Here is a 23,311-nt window from a genome sequence, read left to right as displayed (position 1 = left end):
AGGTCAAGTTTTAAAGCTGACAGAGCACATTGAACAGGGCTTTCAGGAGAAACTCATCACAGGCGTTGCATACGTCGACTTATCGGCGGCTTATGATACAGTAAACCACAGACTGCTTCTACAAAAAATACTTATATCAACAGGGGATCACCAACTAGCTAAAATAGTAGAATCATTACTACAGAACAGGCGTTTTTATGTTAGCTTTGAAGGAAAGAAAAGTCGCTGGAGAAACCAGAGGAATGGACTGCCTCAGGGCGGTGTGCTATCACCCTTACTTTTCAACCTGTATACCAACGATCAACCTATCTTCCCCGAGGCTGAGCATATCCTGTATGCGAACGACCTTGCCTTGTCTGTTCAAGATCGAACTTTTACAGAAGTTGAGAAGAGACTTACTGCAGCCCTAAATGGTTTAACTGAGTATTATAAAACAAACTCCTTAAAACCAAATCCAGCAAAAACAATGGTAAAAACGATGGTATGCGCGTACCATCTGAAAACCAGGGAAGCAAAAAGACGATTGAATGTTATATGGAACGATCAGCAGCTGGAACACTCAGAAGCGCCAAAGTACCTTGGAGTTATATTAGACAGATCACTTACGTATAAGGCTCACTGTCAAAGCACAATGTTGAAAGTAAATACGAGGAACAATCTCCTGAGGAAACTTCAAAGTAGTAAATGGGGTGCTAAGCCAACCGTCCTGTCGACGACAGCTAGAGCTTTGTGCTATTCAACAGGCGAATATGCATGTCCTGTGTAGAACAGATCAACACACACCAAAAAGGTTGATATAGTGCTTAACGAGACCTGTCGTTTAACGGGATGTATGAAACCCACTCCTATTGAAAAGTTGCACCGAGCGGCAGGCATGGAGGAACCTGGAATGCGTCGAGCTGAAGCCAAGTACATTGAACGGTTCAGACAATCTTTCGATACACGACATACAATGTACCAGATGGAGCGACCACCCCCTCCGAGACTGAAATCGAGAAAGGGATTTTTGAACTCTACATCTATCGAGCCCCCTCCATGGTTCCCAAAAAGAGCTCCAACACCTCCAGGACATGACCTGGACTGGCAAACGTTGGTGACTTTAAACCGGCTTCGAACTGGAGTTCCACCAACCAGAGTTAACCGCACTAGATGGCGTCAAATAGAGCCTAACGAACTGAACTGCGAGTCCTAAAATGCACCCTCTGCCCAACCAAGTGCACACTAGAAGATCTATGGCAAGGAAATGCTTCTGGTGTTTCGGTGGCACAATACTGGTCGCAAAGGTTTTAATGTCTCATCGTTCGGACACGAAAAAGTAAAAGTAAGTATCCCTAAACTTCCAATACATATTTTGTTGAATTTATTACCTAAAAATTGAAGACAATACAGTCAGCACTATTATTAAAACAGATGAATATTTAAAGCATAATTGTTTTAAACTGGAAATAAGTGTAAACCAAAAAGTAAGTATAACTGGAAATTTATTAAAATATCAACAAAATCGTAAGAAGTTTAGTCTCAATTTTAGCTATTTCATCGCCTAAGAATAAGTAAAAATATATTTATAGTGTATAATTTCATTTTATCCAGAAATAAATAATTTGCACATTTCAAAGTTCTACTATTTCAACTGTAAAAACAAATGATGCAAATATTTATGGTTTAACTGTGTCTTTGGTTTATATAAAAAACAAAATAAGAATGTTAAGAATATAGAGGAGCAACAGTTTAAGCTTTGCTAATTTTTATATTTACATGGCTACAGAAACCAATATTGTGTGAGTAGATTCATTGTAATGATATGCAAATTAATATATATACGCATTATTAATTATATTAATCTTTTAGTAGTTACACATGAACTCTCAATCTGTACAGCAAGTATTGGCTTGAATACTTTTCTGGCCTGTAGATATTAGTATAAATGCTTATAATAGCTATTTTAATGGAGTGATTGCATAGTGCTTGAGTATAATGACCCAGACAGGAGTACCTCGTCTGGGCCTGGGCTCTTTTTTGGGTTGATGTGGGTAATCGCCCATTGCAATTCAACTATGGTGAATCTTCTCTTGTCAAAATCTGGTTTAACCACACGGTTGCCTTCTTCAATAATAAAAAGCTTTGCGATCACTTGTTCGATCTGGTTCCGAGTAAGTGAGGGAAGGGGCACACCAAACCTCTTCATAACAATCTGATACGTCCTCCCCCATACATCGTCCTCTGACTTTGCAACCAGTCTCTTCCATGCAGCTCTCTTAGCGTCTTTCACAGCAGTACAGAATTCTTTAAGAGAGTTTTTAAAGGTTACTTCTGTTCCTTCAAGCACTTTGGGTCTATTCCTTCTGGCTCTTTGTAGTCTTCTACAGGCTGTCCACGTTGAACAATTTCTGGTGTTCACCAGTATATGTTTCTTTGTGAACAACCTGATGGCAGTAGAATCCTGTCACACATAATGTTTAGAAATATATTCGGATTTCTACTGCTTGGACAAAAGATCGTGTTTGTATCCTCGTAGGTTGCCATCGCCATCTCTTTCTTTGTACAATCAGTTGGTCCAGATTGACCTTGAGGAAGATCCCTAGATGATCACTTATGAGCTCCTCTTGTAACATGTACCATGAGGTGACCTTACTGATACTCTCTTCCAAAACAGCAGTTATATACCTAACCTAGTTGGGTATACCTAACTTAGGTTGGGTTATACCCAACATAAGGGTTGGGAGCCCTTGGTTGGGCTCTCAACAAAGGCCCTTGGTTGAGAGCCTCAACGAAGGGCTGTGATTGAGCCCTTGGTAGAGGCTCAATCACAGAGCCTCTACTATGACCTGAAAAAGTACAGACCTATTTGTTGATGACTTACATATTGAATGAGCCCAGCATTGTCGCCAACTCAGCCACAGTGAGTAGATTTCGTGCCACCAAGTACAACAGATGCGGCATCAAAATCTCCCTATAAGATGATCCGTCCTTTTTCTGCTCTATTGTGTCCTCAAGTTCATTTAAAAATTGTTTAAATCTCTCATCACAATTCAGCGAATTGCATCCACATATGCACCCCAATAATATGCGATACACATATGCAATATGTATGACACATGCACCGATAATTGTATGGCCAGCATTCTTCAGCTAGATTTGATTTGCACGACTGCCCATCGATTTGATACGGCCATGTCCAAAAGTTCATCTGTGATTCAACCACCAGAAGTGGTTTGTTGTATCTGCTAAGTTACTGGTTGATATTCACGACCAGCTCATCAGAATGTCTGCCAATAAAATGTTACAACTACAATTCACATCTTAAGATTTAGGCTTGTAGACGTTTTGGCTTAATCATCGAAGTGTATATGAAAATTTAATCACAGAAGCGTTGAAAATATCAATTAATCCTTTTCGCCACGTCTTATCTCTGTGTAAAGTTGTAGGGTAATGGTGCCCAGGTAGAAACCCTGCTCTTGAGCTGTGTTGCAAGAAGTAAAGTATGAAATCAGTTAAAAAAATAGGATACAAGTTTTTTTTTTGCAATTCTCGACGTTCTATGATCCAGGAACCCCCCTCACTAAAATAAAGAGAAGGTGGTAATGTCGTACGTACTTACATATGTACGTTCGTTTGCGTATTTGAAGCTTAATAAATTTTGACTGGATAAATTTTGATAAAATTTTGTGCAGAGACTTGTTTGTGGGACAATTTGTTGGTAAAAGTTTGGGGTCAATATCTCTGGTGGTTGAGGGATGCAGTTTTTGGGGTCAATTTTCTCAAAATTACACCTTATCTTATCTTACCTTATCCTTACCATACCTTACCTTATCCTACCACTTTTTATTTTATTGCATATTTTATGTTGTAATAATATTAAAGCAAGTGACCCAAAAAAATACTTTGGGAGTGGGGGGAGCCGATTAAAGTTTAAAAATAGCAATTTTTATTATTCCAAACTTTTTTTGGTTTAAACTATTAGTAATAATATTACAATAGAATTTTATGCATCCCCATCTTCAAAAATCTTTTTTTTGCTTGTACATATGAGGATTTTTTTTTTAGTTTCTTTCCTTTACACAGTTTACATAGAAAATCCAAAAAATTTATTGAAGGTAATTTTGGAGATCAGGAACAGAAAAAGTAAAAAAACATGGATTTTTTATTATCAAAACTTTATTTTGGTTGATTTAAAAAAAATACAATGATAATTTTACAATAAAAAATTAACATAGATTACCCTCCCCCAAAAAAACGAATCTTAGGAATTTTTATAAATTTTTTTCCACTATATAAGAATAAATAACCAATGCCAGGAAAATATAACAACAAAAACATATTACACTAATTTAATATTTTATAACAGCATAATTTGCTGTACCCTGTTAAAAAAATCATAGCTTTCTGTTGAAACAAGCAATATGACAATTTTTTTTAAATTCATGTAAACTGATCAAATAAATTAAATAATTATTTAAATAAATTAAATTTTTGACATAAAAGTTGTTCAATAATCTATTTTATAAAAGCGTTATCGTTTTTTTTTCTAAATTCAAATAACACTGATTTTAAACAAAAATGGAAAAAAGAATGTTTTACTTTGTGAGAATAAAGTAATTGTTTTCACTGGGAGAACAATTCACTATAAAACTTTTAAACAATAACATTTACAGTCTATGTTCATTTAATTATTTTATCATTAATTTTTCTTTGCAGTTCATCCAATTGGATGAACTCAAAATAATTTACTGTTATATTTTGAATGAAATTGGTTATTTTATTTAAATATTAAAACAAAAACTACAAGTCACACAATAAATTAATCTGATATAGTAAATGGAACTGTTAAAAGACATTTATCAAAGTAAAATTTGTTTTAATTCACTGTTTTTAGTATAATTAACACAAGGAGATTATAAAATATGATATTATGTATACATTCTGACGGCATATGAATAAATTTATTCGTAGCGGTATTAAAAATATTTAAATATTTTTCCACATACAGATCTGTATAAATTACTTAGATATAACATTTATTTAAGATGAAATGTAATAAAATTTAAAATTTTAAAAATTCTTTCTGTTTTTCTTTTGAAAAGAAAATCTTTCAGTTATTTTTCAATTCTTAAGCAAAAGCATAAAGAATTCTCTTCATAATAACACCTCAGATTTATAAAATAAAATAAATCATTGTACAAAAGAGACATAAATAAGTAATTATCAATTATAATTTTTATAAATCAAAATTCAACTAGATTATAAGATTTATTAGTTGAATTTGAATCGGTTTCATAAAAGTTACTTTGTTTTTTATATAAAGTAGTCAATGTTTTATCATATTCACTTGTCATAAAAGTATTATTCTCTTCTTCTAAAATATTTTCCCAAGGAACGGGATTAACATAGGTGAGGGTATTGCATTTTAAACCTGAAAAAACCAAATAAAAATAAATGATTAAAACCCAGTATTATACTTGATGTAAATAAAATTATAAAAAATAAACATAAATAAATGATAATCAGGGATTATTTTTAGATACTAAAAAAATTTCAGTTATTTATTATTTTTGCTCTAAAAATACACAAAAATATTAGTAATGAATTTCACACATTGGTCTAGTCGTTAAATTCTTACCACAAAATCAGCTGATTTTTCTAACACGATATTTCTAAGGTTAAAGTCCTTGAAAAGGTAGTTGCTTTTACATGGATTTGAATGCTAGACCTGTAGATACCGGTTTTCTTTGGTGGTTGGGTTTCAATTAACTACACATCTCAGTAGTGGTCAACCCGAGTCGATCACTGGCTGTTGAAAACATTGGTAAAGTATTTTATAAGTAATCTTGCTCTTTGAATATAAATGACTATTTTACACTCAATCATTCTTTCATCAATTCATTAAAATTATACAATTTTCTTTATAAAAAGGAACAATTTATTAAGGATAGAAAACAGCAAAAGAAGATACTGAATCGATAATGATATTTATCGTAAAATCAAACGCAAGAAAAAAACAGATGTTTTGGAAGATAGATGTTATAAGTTACTACCTTCTTTTTTATTTAAAAGGATGTATTTCAAAAGTTCAGTGTCTGTGTAAAAGTATTATTCCAGGTATTATTCCAATACAAACAGAAGTGTAAATACATAGCAGGTAATTTATTATTGACACAATCTGTTATTTTAAATTTATGTTTGATAACAAAAGGAATATTTATTCTCTTACTTGTAAGTCCAAGGTTGCTTCGTACAGGTTTTGGACGAGTTGAAGCTTCTTTTAACCATTCTTTATACTTCTGTTCTGACAGTTTTTGTTTTTGTTTTCTCTCTCGTTCTTTTTCTTGCATTTCTACATTCTTTTTCAGTTTTTCTTCTGTTTAGTAAAAAAAAAATTTTAGTTTAAAAAATATTACTATTCTCTATATATAAATACAAAAAGGTTTGGTTAATATATTGTGCATTGAATAAATTTTTTTTATATTTTTACATTTCAATCAATCAAATATAAATTTGTATATTTGATGATGCATCAAAAAATGATTTTTAAAACAATTTTGGCAAAAAATTGTAAGCAATGTTAATCCAGATTGAAATCTTTGTGACCCCTAATAATTAATACCATAACATAATATTTATGATAATTAACAATAGACATAAGTCAATTATATTCATATGACAAGTGATATAACAATTCTCAAAAACAGTAAATATCTTATTCTAACTTAGTATTGCGAGAAAGCAGTAAAGTGGTTTCTTGTTATCTTTTTTATAAATCTGAAGATACTTCAGTACTGTAAAATGGTCCAAGTAAGGTTCTATTCAACCTTTATGGTCACAGGTTCTATTATAATTTCACTCTTTTCTCATCATAGCAACTGAATTCCATAATGAGAATCATTACTTTCAGAGAAGGTAATCTATTTGTAATTTTTTTTACTATGATGATGGTAAATTACATCCCTCACAATCAGATAGTAAGCTAAACGTAATCAGCAGATCATTCAGTACATAGCCCTTGGAGAAAAAAATTGTTTTTCATGGGCTGTGCATGCTTAGATCTCCAGATTATCTCCACTGGATATTTTTTTGATGTTACTTAAAAAAATTTGTTTCATACAAACAAATCTCAAATATATCTTTTGTTTTGAGTCATCAGTCACATGACTGGTTTCATGTTATATCCATTCAATTTTGTTTTGTGTTAAGTTTTAACCTCAACTTATTTACTATATCCTGCATCATGAATTATATGTTTTATTTATCCAGTTTATCTTTGTACAGAAAAGTAATATAGACATGATGAGATAACATATATATAATGGTTTTTTTTTACCATCAATCAGAAATATTTAGAAAAATAAATGACATCACTAGTATAGATAATTTCTTTTATTTATTAAAAAAGGAAAACCACCTGTTACTCTAATAATGATACTTTTAAATAAGATAATTTAAAAAAAACTTTCCACCATTGTCAAGAGGATAAAATAGTGAGAGATGGGACTGGACAGAGATGCTGACTGATAAGAAGAGAATAAATAATCTATTCTGATGGGTTCATAACAATACAATATATGGGGAGCTTGTGTTAGGAATAAGTATATATGTTAACCCATAAATAAAACAAAAGAACTGCCCAAAATTTACCTGGATGGAACAAGGAAACCTTAATCCATCATGAAAATAAATACTCCCTTCTTGTATTGTAATCCAAAGGACTGTATTACTGATTCTGATCACTTACGCAGATTGAATATGTTACATTTTTAACTGTATGTAACTCCTCTTTTGACAAATAATGAACATTTATAAATTTAAACACATGGATTAGAGTTAATATTTTTAATTTTCTAAATATTGGTGTACTTTATTTACAATTACGGGTTCCAAACAATAAATCGACAGCCTACTTTTGCATCTTGACTTGTTTTGACTTTTTGAAGGAGTCCCAATTAATAACAAACTAAACAAGTTTAGCATTTTATTAATATGCTTCAAAGCAAAACAATACAGTTTAATTTTGATGTGTACAAAATCAAACTGTATGCAGCCAGACAAGAAATGGTTTTTACTGTGAATGAAAATGGAAAGATGAAAAAGCTAATGACCAACCTTTCCAAATTTATAGATAATGATAATGATGACATCTCGATTCTCCCACGAGGGGAGAAGATCCCACCTCGTAGCGTGTCCGGTTGCTACACCACCCCCTCCGTTCCTAGCCAGCAGTGGCTTTAACGGAGGACATCTTCTCGCCCTCAAACTGATTATGCCACACAGCTTTCAGTCCAGGCCCCGCAGAGATGCCCCGAGAGACATCTACATCGTTAAAAATTCACCCCGAGATAGATTTACATGTTTATGCCTTCAGAATGAAAACAACAGACACCTGCAGCTACCACGTCGCCCTCAGGAACTAAGCTAGTAACCTAACCGCGGAAAGAAGACCCCGCGCCTAGATCAAACTATTAAAGAGCCACTTTCTGAATGTCTCAGATCCGTACTAACAACCTGATAATGATGACAGATCTAACCACCAGTTCAGTTCTATACATAATGTGAAATAAATATTCAGTAAAAATACCTTTCATCAACTTATCTTTTTTCTCAAGCCATACTTTCCACACTTTTTCAGCTTGTGCCTTTTTAAGTTTATTAATTTCATTTTTCTTCTCGTTTTCAATCATCTTTTCAATCATTTTAGTATTTGCTTCCAATTGTTTTTGGATTAACCATTGGTTAAATTTGAAATCTTTTATAGCTTGATTTTGTTTTTCAATATACTCTGCTTCTTTTATTTTTCTTTCTTCTTCTTCTGCCATTAATTTTTTTTCTTTTATCTCTTTAGTTTTCTTTTCGAACCACGACCAATAACTTTCTTCGTTTAACAGACGTCTTTCTTCATCTATTAATCGCTCTTTTATTATTTTTCTATGTTTATCATATATTTTTATATTTCTTCTTTCAGCCCCTAATTTTTCTTTATCCTCCATTTTCATCCAATTTAAATAAGACATTCTCGTTGGACCTGTTTTAAAAACAAAGATTTTTATTTAGTAAAAGTTATTTATTTTAAATTAAATACTTTAACGACTACCCCAGCAAAGTTCTTTAACAACAGTCACCAAATGTCAATACCTCAATAGAATTGCCTGTAGGTAAGTAGTATCTACATATACTTACACGTATAGTGGTATCTATGTTTATTTTTAGATAATAATCTTAAAACAAACATAAATAGATGGTAAACAAGTATACATGCCCTAGATACCACAAGTTAGTCAAGTTGGGATTAAACAAGTGATGAGACATATGTAGTTGTGTTCCGCTGTTTTTGGTGTTTTAGACTGGTTTTTTGGTGATCTTTAAGGTTCTTTGGATTGGATTTTGTTTGTGTATGATTAATGGATATGAAAACATAATTTGGTGAGTTTCAGACGATAGACTAGTTATTTCGATTTTTTGTATTTTCCTAAACTCTATTCTAAGTTGAAAGACAAGACAGTACAAGTGTATGATATCATTTAATTGTAGTAAACAAGAACTTTGAGAGAAGAACTTTTAGTAACCAGTGAGATTAGTATTTTATTTCAATTAAAATAAAATTAAAGTTTACTAAGATACCTAACGTTGAAATTAATCTTTTTCTAGGTCATTTTAAATGGTAATACATTTTGGTTGACATTTAATAATAATTTTGTAATATGAAACCACCTTCCTTAGATTTTACTACTACGTTGGTGAATTCTCTAATTTGAATATTACTCATGAGCACATATAGAAAGAGCACCAATTTTATATATAAAATTTAGACCATCAAATCTTTAGATAAAAACAACTCATCTTAAAAACACTTTTGTAATACTTAACATCCTCAAGTTAATTATCAAATAAAAATCAGAAGATTTAAATATGCTCATCATTAACATTGTTAATTCTTAAAAAGTTGATCATTGCAAATAGAAAAATTAAATTTTCAACAGCATTACCATCTGTTTAAAATAGAATCTTCCTTTCATAGTGTATTTTATAACTCATAAGTATGTATTTTTATTTTTTGCATGTACTACATAATATGATAGAGTATTATGATGGATGTTAAAACTGTCATTTTTGTTCCACATAACGAAGTTATCATGTCGAACTAAATATATTACTTACAAGAATTATTACCCACAGATAAGCAAGTGTAGTTTCCTTCTTACAACTCTCCAGCACAAAATTCCACCTTAATATCCTACTGTAATCTGAAATAGGTATTGAGATTTTACAAGAATAGAATTTATTTGGTTTTAACAAATAAAAATGGTGTAGTAACAATAAAACTTCATTTCTTTCTTAACTTCAAAATTTCTACATTCGAGCACTTAAACTGAACAAAATTTGTAAGACTTTTTAATAGAAATTGCTGGACTGCTTTGATATTATGTCTTGGGTAAGACATAATATTTGATAAAACTCCCAGGGAAAAATTTAAGTTTCCGCCAAACAGTATATGTCTGTTCTAATCATAAAGTTGAGTATTTATCTAGAATAGATGCTGAATATTACTTACACTTTTTGGTTGACAAACTTAATATCTATTAAGTTTGTCAACCAAATGAAATTTATTTGCTTTCAATAAATATCCACCTGAAAATAGGTGATTATTCCTCGAAGAGGAACTACACCAATCTCAAGAATTGTGGCGTAGAGACAATAAATAAGTATAATTCAGTAGTAAATGTCGTATTATAAGTAATTCAAGTATATGTCATCTTTCAAGTATATTTACGCTTGGTATATAATCTTCATGATTAGATCTGAAAAAAAAAATAAATTGTATAAAAATATTTCTACATTATATATATATATATATATATATATATATATATACACACGAGGTGCGACAATAAAGTAATGAGACTGATTTTTCTTTGCAAGATGTGGCAACCCTGCAGCTTGCGTAGGCACACCATCTTTGACCTTGGTCTATAAGCTTCTTCTAATCCAAGCGGCACATTGATGCAATTGCTGAGTCATGAGTTGTGCTGTAATAAGTGAACACGTGTTTCAGTCTCTCGTCACAGAAATGAAACCGCAAAATATTGCGCAACAGTATACCATTTCTTTTTGCGTTAAATTGGATGAAAACGCGACAACAACTTATGGTAAGCTTGAGAAGGCTTTTGGAGAGGAGGTTATGTCAAGAGCTCAAGTTTTTCGGTGGCATAAAATTTTTAGTGAAGGCAAAACGAATGTTGAAGATGAAGACCGCAGTGGACGACCATCAACCTCTCGGACAGATATCAACTTGACCAGGGTGCGTGAAATCATACAATGTGATCGAAGATTATCCGTGAAAATGATCGCGGAAGAACTCAACATCGATCGAGAAACAGTTCGTCTAATATTAACTGAAGATCTTGGTATGAAAAAGATTTGTGCAAAAATGGTCCCCAAAAATCTCACACAACAGCGAGAAACACGGAAAAATCTGGCAGCCGATCTGTTAAGAGCAAACGGAAATCAATCCAGATTTGTTGAGCCGTGTTATCACTGGTGATGAAGGTTGGGTTTTTCAATACGATCCAGAGACAAAACGCCAAAGTTCGCAACGGTGCTCAAAGGGATCACCCAGACCAAAAAAAGCTTGCATGTCGAAGTCAAAAGTGAAATGCATGCTTGTGTGCTTCTTCGATTCCAAGGGAATTGTTCTTAAAGAGTGGGTGCCTCCTGGACAAACAGTTAACCGATATTTCTACAAAGAAATTTTAGAAAGACTTCGTAAACGAGTTCTTTGTGTCCATGCCGACATTGCTGATAACTGGATTCTGCATCACGATAATGCACCATCCTATGGGATGGCGCATTATCGTGCGCTGTCAGTACAGCAATTTTTAACAGAAAGCTGTGACAAGGGTCTTGGAGGATATTACAGAAGATGAGTTCCAGAAATGTTACCATCAATGGCAGAAGCGCTGGAATAAGTGTGTGCAATCAGAGGGGAACTACTTTGAAGGAGACAACACTAAAATATGACTAAAACGACAAGCAACATTTTTTTCACATCAGTCTCATTACTTTATTGGTGCACCTCATAAATATATATAATTCAGACCATCAAATCTTTAAATAAAAACAACTCATCTTAAAAGCACTTTCCTAATACTTAACATCCTCAAGTTAATTATCAAATAAAAATCAGAAGATTTAAATATGCTCATCATTAACATTGTTAATTCTTAAAAAGTTGATCATTGCAAATAGAAAAATTAAATTTTAAACAGCATTACCATCTGTTTAAAATAGAATCTTCCTTTCATAGTGTATTTTATAACTCATAAGTATGTATTTTTATTTTTTGCATGTACTACATAATATGATAGAGTATTATGATGGATGTTAAAACTGTCATTTTTGTTCCACATAACGAAGTTATCATGTCGAACTAAATATATTACTTACAAGAATTATTACCCATGGATAACCATGTGTAGTTTGCTTCTTACAACTTTCCAGCACAAAATTCCACCTTAATATCCTACTGTAATCTGAAATAGGCATTGAGATCTTACAAGAACAGAATTTATTTAGTTTTAACAAATAAAAATGACGTAGTTAACAATACAAATTCATTTCTGTCTTAACTTCAAAATTTCTACATTCGAGCACTTAAACTGAACAAAATTTGTAAGACTTTTTAATAGAAATTGCTCGACTGCTTTGATATTATGTCTTGGTAAGTGTTCTGATAGGATCTGATGGTCTGGATTGGGTAGTGATTACGAATTATTGAAAAAAAATAAAAATTCTACAGCACATCAACATTAAAGTTAATTAAATTTATAATGAGTAATAAAATTGAATTACAAATAAATACTCAATAAATAAACAATAAAATACATTGATACTAGAACTTATGTTTTTTGAGGTTATCAATTTACAACAGCAATGGTACACCAGTACAACAATTGTACACATATATTATCTCTTTTATAGAATATATAGAATTAACCAGAAATGAAATTTCTACTGTAAATCTTTAAAATATAGTTAAACACATTCTTTTAGACTGATAAACACGACTTAGACTGATTTACAAAGTAATCAGTAAGTCATTAATAAGTACGAAGTAAATTCAGTATATTAAAATTGACATATATGTCAACTTTAAAATATATTTATGCATGGTATAATCTTCAATGATTAGGTCTGAAAAAAAATAGTTTGTATAAAAATATTTCTAAGTTAGAAAATAAGATTTAAATTTTGTGTAATTAAGGTAGCTTAAGATTTCAGCTTAAAAAATTAAATTTAAAGAATAATTCAGAATGATTAATTTTTTTTTAAATTACTATATATTTCACGTTCACATATACAGAGAGATCCAAACAGGTGGATACAATCTGAAGCATATTCTGCATTGTAACTTTTAATCCATATTAAAATGGTGTATAAGATGTGAATGATTAATATTTTCAAACATACTTGGCCAAAGAACGTGTCAAAGTAGTAAAGAACAACTGTGACCTTGAAAAACTCTAAGGTTTATATTTTCACCTAACATATGCTTAATTCAATATATGAGGTCTGTCAATAAAGTAATGAGACTGGTTCATAGCAATGCTGGAACTCAAACCAGAATATCCTTCAGATGCACTGTGTTTTCTACTGTTCCTAAATGGTGTCCTTTGAGATGTTTTTAAAAAGTGAGGAACAGGAAAAAATCGCAGGGACTCAAGTCCGGTGAATAAAGTGTTTGAAGAACTACAGTAATGTTTTTCTTCGCCAAAAACTCATTGACAGTGCAGTGTGATTACAAGATGCATTATCATGATATACAGCATCATGAATCACATCAAAACCATGCTAATTTGTTTCTTCGATAGTAATGGAATTGTCGATAAGGAGTTTTTGCCTATAGGACAAACTGTAAATCTGTATGTTTACCGAGAAATTCTTGAAAGACTGCGGAAAAGAGTTGCCCGCGTTAACACCAACCATCAAAGACAACTTGATGCTGCATCATCATGACAATGCACTTTGTCACACTGCGCTCTCAATTAATGAGTTTTTGGCAAAGAAAAACATTCCTGTAGTTCGTCAACCCCCTTATTCACCTGACTTGAGTCCCTGCGACTTTTTCCTGTCACCTCAAAGGACACCATTTTGGAACAGTAGAAAACATTAAAAAAACATAATCGATCACCTGAAGGATATTCTGATTTCTGAGTACCAACGCTGCTATGAAGAGTGGGAAAATCGTTTGAAGCGTTGCATGGCTTCCCAAGGGAAATATTTCCAAGGTGATAGAGTCCATGTGTAATTGGATTGTAAATAAAATGTTTTTTCTGAATCAGCCTCATTACTTTATTGACAGATCTTGTATATATGATAAATACAAAAATAATCTTATTTGGGGAATTTTTGTATGAATAATTTTGTATGTGTAACAATTTCTACTTTTCCATAAAACCCTTTTTATTATTACACAGAGTTTATTATTGCAAATAAAATACCACTGCTAGTGATAACACAATCCCATACTGGAAAAAATTAAATAAAGTTAAATAAACATTAGCCGTGAAATCCTATAACAAAAAAAAATTAGAAGTAGCAGGCTATAGAAAAAAAATACTGATTTAAAAATAAACAAAAACTAAAAAAATAGGAGTAATCTAATATTATAAAACTTACACAATATTGAAGTCAATTTTAAATAATGATCTTTATTTAAAACGAATATTATAAATAAGTATTAAATATTCATTTTAAATAATGTATTTAGTAGTATTAAAATAAAATGCCTTGATTTATATCAAATTTGAAATAAAAATTCATTAAATTTTTCATCGACTATCATTTCTAAAAATATAAATTTTTCATATAATTTTCTTTTTCTTATATAAAATATTTTCCTAAATAGTTTAATAATAATGTCATGGATACCAGATATTAAATTACTTTTATTTTTTTTATTGTTTCTGCTAATTTTAAAAAGATTTTTAATCAATTTTTTTTCTATTTATACGTACAGTTGCATTTTTCTGATTTATTTTTTTTTTCAAAAAACTGTTATATATACATTCAATCTTTTAATGCATATTGAGGAAATCAATGTTATTACATTTCCTGCTATTGTCGCATAAACAATATATAAATGCTTACTGTCATGCTCATACTTTTTGAAAGTTTAAATTAAAGAATGTTTTAATTAATTTTTTTTCTACTTGTTCATACAAATTTGTGTTCTTTTTCTAACTTATATTTCTTTCAAAAAATTTTTATATAAATATATATATATATATATATACACACCTTTTTTTTTTTTTTTAATATTCCCCTGTACGTAAAATTTACATTTATGCTCACTATATTATTCAAAATATAATTTAAAATAAAATCACAATGAATTAAAAGATTTAATGTAATACATATAGAATTGAATACTAAATGAAGATGCGGTATACTGTGAAAACTGGTTATTGAAAATGAATATTGTATGATTAACTTATTTAATTACTGCGTTTTGGTGGTTTATGTTTCATATAATATTAAATATATATATATATAGTATTTAACTTACAAAAACAGACTTTTAGGACATGTTCTATTAACCCACCAGGTTGGTCTAGTGGTGAACGTGTCTTCCCAAATCAGCTGATTTGGAAGTCGAGAGTTCCAGCGTTCAAGTCCAGTTATTTTTACACGGATTTGAATACTAGATTGTGGATACCGGTGTTCTTTGGTGCTTGGGTTCAATTAACCACACATCTCAGGTATGGTCGAACTGAGACTGTACAAGACTACACTTCATTTACACTCATACATATCATCCTCTGAAGTATTATCTGAACGGTAGTTACCGGAGGCTGAACAGGAAAAAGAAAAAGGACATGTTCTACTAATGAAAATAAAGAAGAAATTTTGTATAAATATAGGTTTAAAAATGATGTGTTAGCATGTTGGCTGGCAAAAGATTTTTGAACGTTTAGTAAAATTGAGCTAGACTAATTGTTGGGTTTGAAATTTTCTGTGCTAAGAGGCAAAAGACTTTGGTTTAAGAACACTATTTAAGTTTGGTGTAAAATAACTTTGTTAACTGGGTAATAAACACTGGTAAACAAACCTTGTAGAGAATTTAGTTCTGAGGAAAATGGTATAAATAAAATCCACAGAAACTAATTACAAACAAGAAGTTTGAAGTTTATTAGAAAAAAAACAAAATATATCAAAATATGGTATGTTTTAGGTAGGTATTGAATGAAACAAAATTTTCAGTATTACAAAACAAAAGTATTAAATACTTTATAAAAATAAAGTCAAAATTAAAAAAAAAACTTATGAAAATATTTGTACAAAGGATTTTTAGCCATTAGACTAGTAGTAAACTCATTGTTACAAATCACTTGTTTAACAGCTAATTTTCACAGTTAAATGTTCTGAGGTTCAAATCCTAGCAAAAGTTACTTACTTCACAAAGTGGATACAAGCGTATTTTGGTGGTTGGAGTTCTGTTCGATTACCACATATTATTCGATTTTTTAATTCATATTGTGGGAGTCAGGGTTACTTCATTTCCTCCATTTTTGCATCGTGCATTAGAATAATGTGATTTCAAGATAAGATATTTTAATTAATTTGCAACGATTAAGAAAGAATATATGTGCACGTACACATACATTTACTTATTTTTTCAGATTGAATCATTGATAAATTAAGTACAAAATCAGATTAAATAATAGAATTAACAGATATGAGACTGAATGCAAAAAAAAATATTTTTGCTATATTTGTGGTAATATGTATTATATATTTCAAGCATTTTGGTACCATATTATCAATTTTCATAAACAGTATTACATTTTTTAAAAATACATTTTTTTGTCTCAAGTCATTTGACTGGTTTGATGCAGCTCTCCAAAATTCCCTATCTAGTGCCAGTTATTTCATTTCGGTATCCCCGCTACATCCTACATCCCTAACAATTTGTTCTATATATTCCAAACATTGCCTGCCTGCACAATTTTTCCCTTCTACCTGTCCCTCAAACTGGAACAGTCACTTTGATATAAGTGAATGTTCCAGTTTACCTTAATATGTGGCCTATAAGTCTCTCTTCTTTTAACTATATTTTTCCAAACGCTTCTTTCTTTATCAATTTGCCGCAGTACTTCGTCATTTGTCAGTTTATCCAGCATCCGATTTTTAACATTCTCCTATAGCACCACATTTCAAAAGCTTGTAATCTTTTCTTCTCAGATCCTCCGATCGTCCAAGTTTCAATTCCATATAAAGCTATGCTCCAAACATATACTTTCAAAAATGTTTTCCTGGCATTTAAATTAATTTTTAATGTAAACAAGTTATATTTCTGACTGAAGCTCGTTTCGCCTGTGCTATTCGGCATTTTATATCATTCCTGCTTCGTCCATTTTTAGTAATTCTACTTCCCTAATAACAGAATTGTTCTACCTTCGTAATCTTTTCTCATCCTATTTTTAAGTTCAGTGGTCCATCTTCATTATTTCTACTACACTTCATTACTTTCTTTTTGTTCTTGTTTATTTTCATGTGGTAGTTCTTGCGTAGGACTTCATCCATGCCATTCATTTTTTCTAAATCTTGTTTACTCTCAGCTAGAATTACTATATCAGAAAATTATAGCACCTTCATCTTTTCACCTTCACTGTTATTTTAAAAATATAAATTTCAAAAGTATTGTAATATTAAAAAAAATATAATTTACTTTGTGGAATGTTTACATGTAATCAAATTAATTCTACTTCATTAATATTACTACTTATTCTAGAAAAAAAAAAACCATATTTTATCCATTATTTATGCTATATTTTTATGAGGTGCTGTTAGCTATGTCAATTTTTGTTTATTTTTTATTTATGTATGCACTCATAAATTCTAAAAATTAGTTTTAAAATGTTTGAAAAATATTTATAACATCCTTGCTTCATTTAACAGTATTGTATATCATATCATAAAAAGTTATGTTTTTTAAAAGGATTGTGTTTGATTTGCATAAAATGTTTAAATTCTAACATGATTTTTTTTTAATTTGTGACCTAAGAAACAATTAGTTTTTTTTTAAGACGATTAATGATCGGGTGAAAACATTATCAATTACTGAAGAGGACAAAAAAAGAACATCAAATTATATAGATTATGCTTTTTCAAGACCCATAACTCTACAATTTTAGTTTTCAACTGTGTTTCATGTGTTGCGGTTAGATACAGTTCCTATGTAATAGGGTTGGGGGGGGGGTTTATTCAGTGAAAGCTCGACACTACTATCTGTTGCAGGCAGACGGTGGTTGGTAGAACTTTTTCCTCCTCCTATGAAAAAAAAAAAGAAAAAAGTATCATATATTGATAAAGCTCATCTCATTACAGATTTGATGAAAGTACTTTTATGTACTCACCAGATGGATTATACTAAAAGATACTAAAACTTTTTTAAATTCTGTGCAATGAATTAAGTTTGATATAAAAATATACTGGGATAATATTTTAACTCCTAATTTATTTTAAATGATTTTATCAGGGATTTAATTTGAATCATGTTATTTTTACAATTATCTATGAAAAATAGAATTAATCAAAGAGTTAAAAACACTCTGAGATTAGTGTAATTTATTACCATGATTTTAGAAAAAAAATTACTCTCAAACTCCCACGATAAAAAAAAATGGATTCATTTATTTCCAATGTTTTACAAACTCTGATATCTGATTTGAAAATATTTTTATTGTATTGTATAAAAATTAAATCTTTATTATATGCATTCTTATTTAGTACTTATGAATTAATTTGGTTTAGTTTTTTAACAAAAAGCATAAATCAACATGAAATACTCATTATTTTGTTTGAAAATTGTCAGAGATAAAAGTCACACAGCAAATTATTTGTTTTTTACAAGTTGTACTCAAAAACGAGTTAAGGCATCTTTCTTGGCGAGTTTAAGAGCAAACTATGGAAAAGCTCATACAATGGGTGAAAAGTTGTTAGCTAATGAAAAAGATACCATGCACACTCCATGGTACTCAAGCTATGACAGGAAAATATAGAGTTGTTGCCACCAAAATAAAATTGATTCTCACTTTTGAAACACCCACAGAGAATCTTTAGCAATAAAATGGACGGACGAGCTGTGATCACAACACTAACTTAGTTATCAGATATTATCATTTGTCTCAATGACTTAAATTTACGTTTGCAAAGTGAAACAACAAATTGATTTTCAGTAGACAACAAAATAAATGCATTTATCAAAAAATGTCAAACAGTGGAAGAATAATAGTGTTTTCAAATGAAAACCTGGAACACTTTTTCCAAATTTGTTATATTTGAGAGTACACAAAATTGAAGTGAAAGATAATTTCATTGGTAACAAAAAATGCTATCGCCTATTGTTCACAGGAATATGAAATAAGGCTCATACCGAATATAATTCCTAGAACTCTTAACCAACAATGAAACAAAATCTTTGATAGGACTATCTTGCAACTAAGGTTTTAAAATGGAATTTACTAAATTATACTATGCAAATTTTGGCTAAGAGTTAAAACTGAATGCCCATCTCTGTTCAGAAAAGTATTATTATAGGTTATTGATCGACAATAATATGATTTTCATCTAGGCAAATATGCAGAGGATGCTATTCTACAAGTCATGGGAAAAACCTTAGTGAAATCAAATTTTTTCTGGATATCAGACTTTCAGTAACTTTTGACGGCCATACATATGAAATATACGTGTGGTCAAACAGAGGATGAATTTAGGATTATCATATCGTTTCAGCAACACAGTAGTCAACAATCGGATAGGAAAGACTCTATCAAAAGGTTGTTCACAGCAGTGTATTAGGTCCTCTGTATATTATGAGTGTTTGATTCTTTAATGAGGTTACCAGTTATCGTCACATGATTTGTTACGCAAATTCAGAGCTGCTGATGGTTAAAGCAAACCTATCACAATGATGGAGTTTAGAGAGTTTTAAACTCCGGCTTTAAAATTTTGATCTTTGTCTTCAGCAAAAGACGTTCTTTAGTTCTGAAAAGGCCACATAGAATCTCTTCACAGGTTGGTTGACATTCTGCAGAGAGAGGTATCAATGGAGGGCCTTTCTATTATGTATGTCTCACTTCAAAAGAATTTGTGTATAATGCTTACTTGTTGAATCCAAACAGCAGCTACATATGTTGCTAAGGTGGTGATCTTTTCTACTGGAAAGTTAGGATAATCCATCCCAATTGAGAGTTAAATTTTAGAACCACATCTGCTCTACATAATGGTATTTGTGAGGTCATCATCCAGGCTCATCCTTGCAAGTCCAGCATTTTATTCTGTTGACAGCCGTGGTTACAGAACTACAAGAATTACAATGCAAAATATCTGTAATAGCAGAATTAAATTATCTTTTTGGGTTTAATATCTTCTAAGAAATACAGTAATCTATTTGTAATATAGTGTTTATGTTGAAAATAATGGTAAGAAGTTAACAGCAAAGACAAAACTGATGTCACATAGGGTTGTTTAATAGCTTAGAAATATTTTATAAATCTCTCAAGAAATTAATTACCTGTTTTAACTCATTTAAATCCATTTCTTAAATACTGAAGTAATTACTGGATTGATAAATTATACAAACTCGTGTGAAATATTTATGAAAAAAGGGAAATTCCATCAGACTTCAAAAAGACTGTTATAGTCATGATACTGAAGAAAGCAGGAGCAGATAAATATGAAGAATGCAGAACAATTAGCTTAACTAGCCAAGCATCAAAAACCTTAACTAGAATTCTGTACAGAATAATTGAGAGGAGATTGGAAGAAATGTTGGAGGAGAAAATGTATAGGGACAAAGGAAGCAATTTTAGTCCTCAGAATAATATTAGAAGGAAAATTAAAGAAAACTAAACCACATACTTGGCATTTATAAACCTAGAAAAGGCAATCGATAATGTAGATTGGAATAAAATGTTAGCATTTAAAAAAAATTAGGGTTCAAATACAGAGATAGAAGAACAATTGCTAACATATACAGGAACCAAACAGCAACAGTAATAATTGAGAAACATAAGAAAGAAGCCATAATGAGAAATGGAGCTCGACAAGGTTGTTCCCTATTCCCTTTACTTTTTACATAGAACTAGCAATTAATGATGTTAAAGAAAAATGTAGATCCGGAGTAACAGTACAAGGTGAAAAGATGCTTCGATTTGCTGATGATATAGTAATTCTAGCTGAGAGTAAAAATACATACATAACAGAATGGATTATACACCAACTAAACACACACAGCTACTGGAATAAACATGTCGATTCTTTAACACTGGTGAGGTAGATAGGTGAATGTCCACGATTAGACCCTGAATTACCCGAACTAATATTGTACTCCCTTGCTTGTTTTCCGCACAATTTCATAGTCTTATAACATTCGTTTACAAAATCGTTGAAATGCGGTTAAACAGCTAATTCAATGTTATGATATTAGGTACAAATATTTATGAAATACAGAAAGTTTGATAATGATCTCACGAGTTACAAGAATTCAGTACAAAAAAAGTATTTCACTTACCTAAATGAAAGTTGTACGACGTGATGCAGGGACTAAACAGTTTTTGTTAAAATCTATAAATGTTCAATATGTGCTCCTCTGGTGACACGGCACACATCAACACGAAAGTCTAGCTCTTGCCAAACTAGTTCTAACATTTCATTTTCGATAGAGTTAATTATGCGATCCTTTAGCTCAGCGTTATCGTGCGGCATCGGTGGGATAAACACCTTATCTTTCACGTAACCACAGAGAAAGAAATCACATTGCGTGAGGTCTGGTGATCTTGGTGGTCACAGCAAAATGTGTTAAGTCTTCTTCTTACCGACGTCCTATCCAACGCCCAGGTAATGTTGTGTTAAGGTACTGTGGAACGTCATTATGAAAACGAATAGGACAATCATCTTGCTGGAAAATGAAGTCGTTGAATAGCTGAGGCATAAGCCATAATCCTAACATATCCAGGTATAACATGCCAGTTACTGTCATTTCCATAAAAAAGAACGGCCCATACACTGCTTCTAGAGATCGCACAAAAAACGTTTACTTTCAGAGAATCTCCAATGTGTTCCACATAAACGTGTGGGGTTTCAGTTCCCCAAATTCGCAGGTTATGACGGTTTACTTTGCCGCTATTATGGAAAGTAGCTTCATCGCTGAAAATTATCTTGTTTACAAAGCCTTCATCTAACAATATCTTTTCCTGTAACTGTAAACAAAAATCGAGCCTACGTGTTTTATCTCCATCATAAAGACGCTGGATTAATTGAAGACGGTACGGTTTGCATAATAAACGTTTACGGAGAACTCTCCACACTGTTTTTGTAATTCCTAATTTTCTGCCTGCAGCCGCAGTCGATTTTGACGGGCTGCGAATGAAACTTGCACGCACGCACACGTTCGACATTGACGGACAACCAATTGATTTTCGTTTGAACAAGCAACCGGTTTTACTGAATTGTTTATACCATGTACGAATTGAATTGTCACTTGGTGGCTTGATATGAAATTTCAACCGAAACGCACGTTGCACAGAAATTACTGACTTTGACAAGTGAAATTCTAACACACAAAACGTCTTCTTGCATCCCGTGGCAGCAATTTTCTCTACAGTCGATGCCTAGCGAGCAAATGGTTTACTAACTGCCTATAGTATATGTAGAAAAAACTATTTGAAGTACTCTTTCGTACAGTACTTGTTTTATTCTTATGAGTGTAGTAGTACTTTGTTAATGAATTTTCGAAACTCCGAAGAACATTATGAAACGCCTGTATATATTTATATATAGATGTATGAATAAACTTTTGATCTGACGGTTGTTTTGGAGTCTAGGGGATGTGAACCGCGAAGATATGTTGAAATTTTCCTTAAGTCGAATAATGGTACCTATTACAATTTGTAGTTTTCGTATGAAATCTACCTAAAAAGTTCATACATAGATTAGAGGCTATACTGAGCGAGTGAAAACGTTGGTTAAGGGTAGGGGTATTTTCAAAATGAAATTTAGATAAAAATTTTAATTTGGAACCACACTATTTACTGTATAAAATATTTCAATCAATTTATAAAAAATAAAATTAAACGATTTTCATTTACATAACACATCATATTCTATTGATGTAATCTCATATATGTAATAAGATACTCAGTAAATATAAAAAAGTAAGAAAAATGTCGTTATACTTATCTGGCATTCCTTATATCTTCTTCTATAATGGGAAAATGATAGATGAAAAAAAAAATTCTACTGTAAAATGTACAACTAATAAAGA

At 31.2% G+C, this 23,311-nt stretch overlaps 1 protein-coding gene across 5 annotated transcripts; it reads right to left on the bottom strand.

Moving 5' to 3' along the window:
* Positions 1-5,060: 5,060 nt before the first annotated feature.
* On the bottom strand, positions 5,061-22,620 carry LOC142333670 (uncharacterized). Of its 5 annotated transcripts, none has more exons than XM_075381082.1 (6): positions 21,560-22,620; positions 20,152-20,348; positions 10,615-10,784; positions 8,567-9,010; positions 6,209-6,355; positions 5,061-5,410 (listed from the first exon to the last, which is right to left on the bottom strand). In XM_075381082.1, exons 4-6 carry the CDS (start codon positions 8,997-8,999, stop codon positions 5,223-5,225), a joined length of 768 nt encoding a protein of 255 aa, XP_075237197.1. In that variant the 5' UTR covers positions 9,000-9,010; positions 10,615-10,784; positions 20,152-20,348; positions 21,560-22,620; the 3' UTR covers positions 5,061-5,222. The 5 variants fall into 5 exon arrangements, with proteins under 5 accessions (XP_075237197.1, XP_075237193.1, XP_075237194.1 ...); XM_075381078.1 differs by having other exon boundaries at positions 5,063-5,410; positions 10,538-10,784; XM_075381079.1 differs by lacking the exon at positions 20,152-20,348 and having other exon boundaries at positions 5,063-5,410; positions 10,538-10,784.
* Between the last annotated feature and the right edge of the window lie 691 nt (positions 22,621-23,311).

Source organism: Lycorma delicatula, chromosome 13, assembly GCF_047948215.1.
Source record: "Lycorma delicatula isolate Av1 chromosome 13, ASM4794821v1, whole genome shotgun sequence".
Taxonomy (NCBI): domain Eukaryota; kingdom Metazoa; phylum Arthropoda; class Insecta; order Hemiptera; family Fulgoridae; genus Lycorma; species Lycorma delicatula.
The sequence above is the reverse complement of the archived record's forward strand: the minus strand, read 5'-3'. Positions and strand labels throughout refer to the sequence as shown.

Bases quoted from the DNA above. Each gene is read 5' to 3' on its own strand.
- LOC142333670 (XM_075381082.1), bottom strand. From the start codon at position 8,999: ATGTCTTATTTAAATTGGATGAAAATGGAGGATAAAGAAAAATTAGGG. The intron at 6,356-8,566 runs GTATTTTTACTG...TTTACTAAACAG, and splicing joins AAAAGATAAGTTGATGAAAG to AAGAAAAACTGAAAAAGAAT. The intron at 5,411-6,208 runs GTAAGAGAATAA...TGGTTTTTTCAG, and splicing joins AAGCAACCTTGGACTTACAA to GTTTAAAATGCAATACCCTC.